Below are 2224 nucleotides of genomic sequence, written 5' to 3' on the forward strand. Positions count from 1 at the left end.
AAGGTCAGTGAAATACCCTCAGGATTTATCCTGAGATCCTGTACCTCAGATTGTAGAACCTTTGTCAGTGCAGCCATGTGGATGAGTCACGGCCATTGGATACATCCTTACTTTTGAAAAGGGCTGTCAAATGATTCTTTTCATAGCATGTAATGCTTCTTATATTTTACTCTGTATTTTACATAGCATCACATCAAAGCAGGATTAAAATAATAAAAATAAAAAGGAAAGGAAATAGAAGATCTAGTTCTGAAGATTTCTCAGTTGACACAATTCAATAGGTGGTTCAAAAATTATTTTTTATCAGATAGTTGAAAAAAGGAAGTGTAATTAGTTGTACCACTCTGTTAATGAACTTAAAGCAACTAATGCTTTTTTTTTTTTTTTTTTTTCGGTACCAGGGATTGAAGTCAGGACCTTATACTTGCCAGACAAGTGCTTATTCTACTGAGCTATCTCGCTGGCCTGACTAATGCATAGTTAATTTAAAAAAACTGTTTTAAGAAAGTAAGAATTTTTTACAGGTTATTGTCATAAAAAAGAATGTGATTCAATGAGCAATATTTAAGTAAGATTCACAATACAACAAAGATGAAAAAATAACTTTATATAGTGATTATTTAGAATGATCTCCCAAATTGCCACAATAAAAGATATATTTCTGTATTTCTTTAGCACTCTACGTAGACCTCTAATGACAATTATACATATATATTTAATTTTTTGCCACGTCATATTTGAGCATGTCAAGGCTCATCATCTGGGATTTACCACAGAGTCTGGCATATAGTAGATGCCAAAGTTTGCTGAAATAATATGTGAATTCAATTCTACTTTCACCTTCTGACACTTACCTCGAACACTATCCAATAAGGTTCCTTCAGTAGCATAAATATTTAATCCTTGATGTAAAGTGATCTTTACTAGCCATTCTTCTACAGCAGCAATATCTGAAAATAAAAGACCATCAACTATTTTTATGTACCATCTTGATGAAACTTAAGGGTATGTGAGCACCAACAACAATGAAATATTTTATGTGTCAAGTTTCCCATGTTTTTCTTACAAATATGTTGCTGATAAAATAATAAGAAAAGACTTGTGAAGAGGTTTGATGACCAACATAATAATGAATTGGCACACTAATGCTGTTTTTAAAAGGAAATGATTTGTATTGGTACATTTTAGATATATATGATGATCAAATTTAGCATTGGATATTTGTACCTGTATATAATTCTTTTCTTCCCATTCTCCTACCTCCTTTCAATCCTTCTTCCCCTTTGTTTCTATTTTTTCTTCTTTTCTCATTTGTTTTTTACTTCTTCCTCCCTTCCTTTGCACTTATCCCTCCCTTGTTCCCCTTTCCATTTGAACATTTTCTTCCTATTTTACAATATCTATTACACATTTTTTTTTTTTCTTAGCAATGGATTTTATTTTTTTTTTTTTCTCTTCCATCTTTTCTTTTCTTTTTTTTTTTTCTAAAAGTTTTATTGACAAACAGATTATTACACATTTTGGTCCACTGACACTTTTGGTTTCTCACATCAGAGAAACAATGCGATATTTACACACATGTGTCTGATTTATTTCACTTAAGATTATGGTCTTAAGATGACTCCATTTACCTGGAAAGGTCTCAAGATTATTCTTCTTTATGGCATAATAGTACTTAATTGAATAAAAAAAGAACCATTGTTTTTTAAAATCCATTCACTGGTTGATGGGTATTGGGGCTGTTTCCATATTTTGGCTATTACAAACTTGAACAATATTGCTAATATTTTAGATCATAATTTTTCTTCAAGAACTGTTGTGACTTGGTAAGAAGCAACTTATGACCTTCTTGTGAAATTGTATAATACTATCTAAAAATATCTATCAAAGAAAAGTTCATGACTGATGGCTTCACTGCTGAATTCTTCTATATGCTTGAGGGATAACTAATACAAATTCTTCTCAAACTATTATAAAATATTTAAAAAGTAGGAAATTCAAAACTTATTCTATAAAGCCAAAATTACTGATACCAAAATCAGAAAAGGAAACAATAAGAAGGGCAATATCTCCAATTAAAATGTATGTAAAAATTCTCAATAAAATACTAGAAAATTTACTTTCATAGCAAATTAAAAATTATCACGATCAAGTAAGATTCATTTCAGGGATGCAAGGATGGTTCAATAATAAAAGAGCAAATGACTCAAAAAAGGAGAAAAAG

The 2224-nt window shown here is 30.3% G+C and overlaps 1 protein-coding gene across 1 annotated transcript in view; it reads right to left on the reverse strand.

Moving 5' to 3' along the window:
• The window catches only part of Catsperb (cation channel sperm associated auxiliary subunit beta), a 167206-nt gene that overhangs the window by 146747 nt on the left and 18235 nt on the right, over positions 1 to 2224 (reverse strand). Inside the window, exon 4 of the mRNA XM_023719627.1 lies at positions 855 to 950. Within this exon, the coding sequence (XP_023575395.1) occupies positions 855 to 950 (96 nt within the window). The remainder of the gene's footprint in view (positions 1 to 854; positions 951 to 2224) is intronic.

Source organism: Octodon degus, unplaced genomic scaffold (assembly GCF_000260255.1).
Source record: "Octodon degus isolate 3935 unplaced genomic scaffold, OctDeg1.0 scaffold00070, whole genome shotgun sequence".
Classification (NCBI taxonomy): Eukaryota; Metazoa; Chordata; class Mammalia; order Rodentia; family Octodontidae; genus Octodon; species Octodon degus.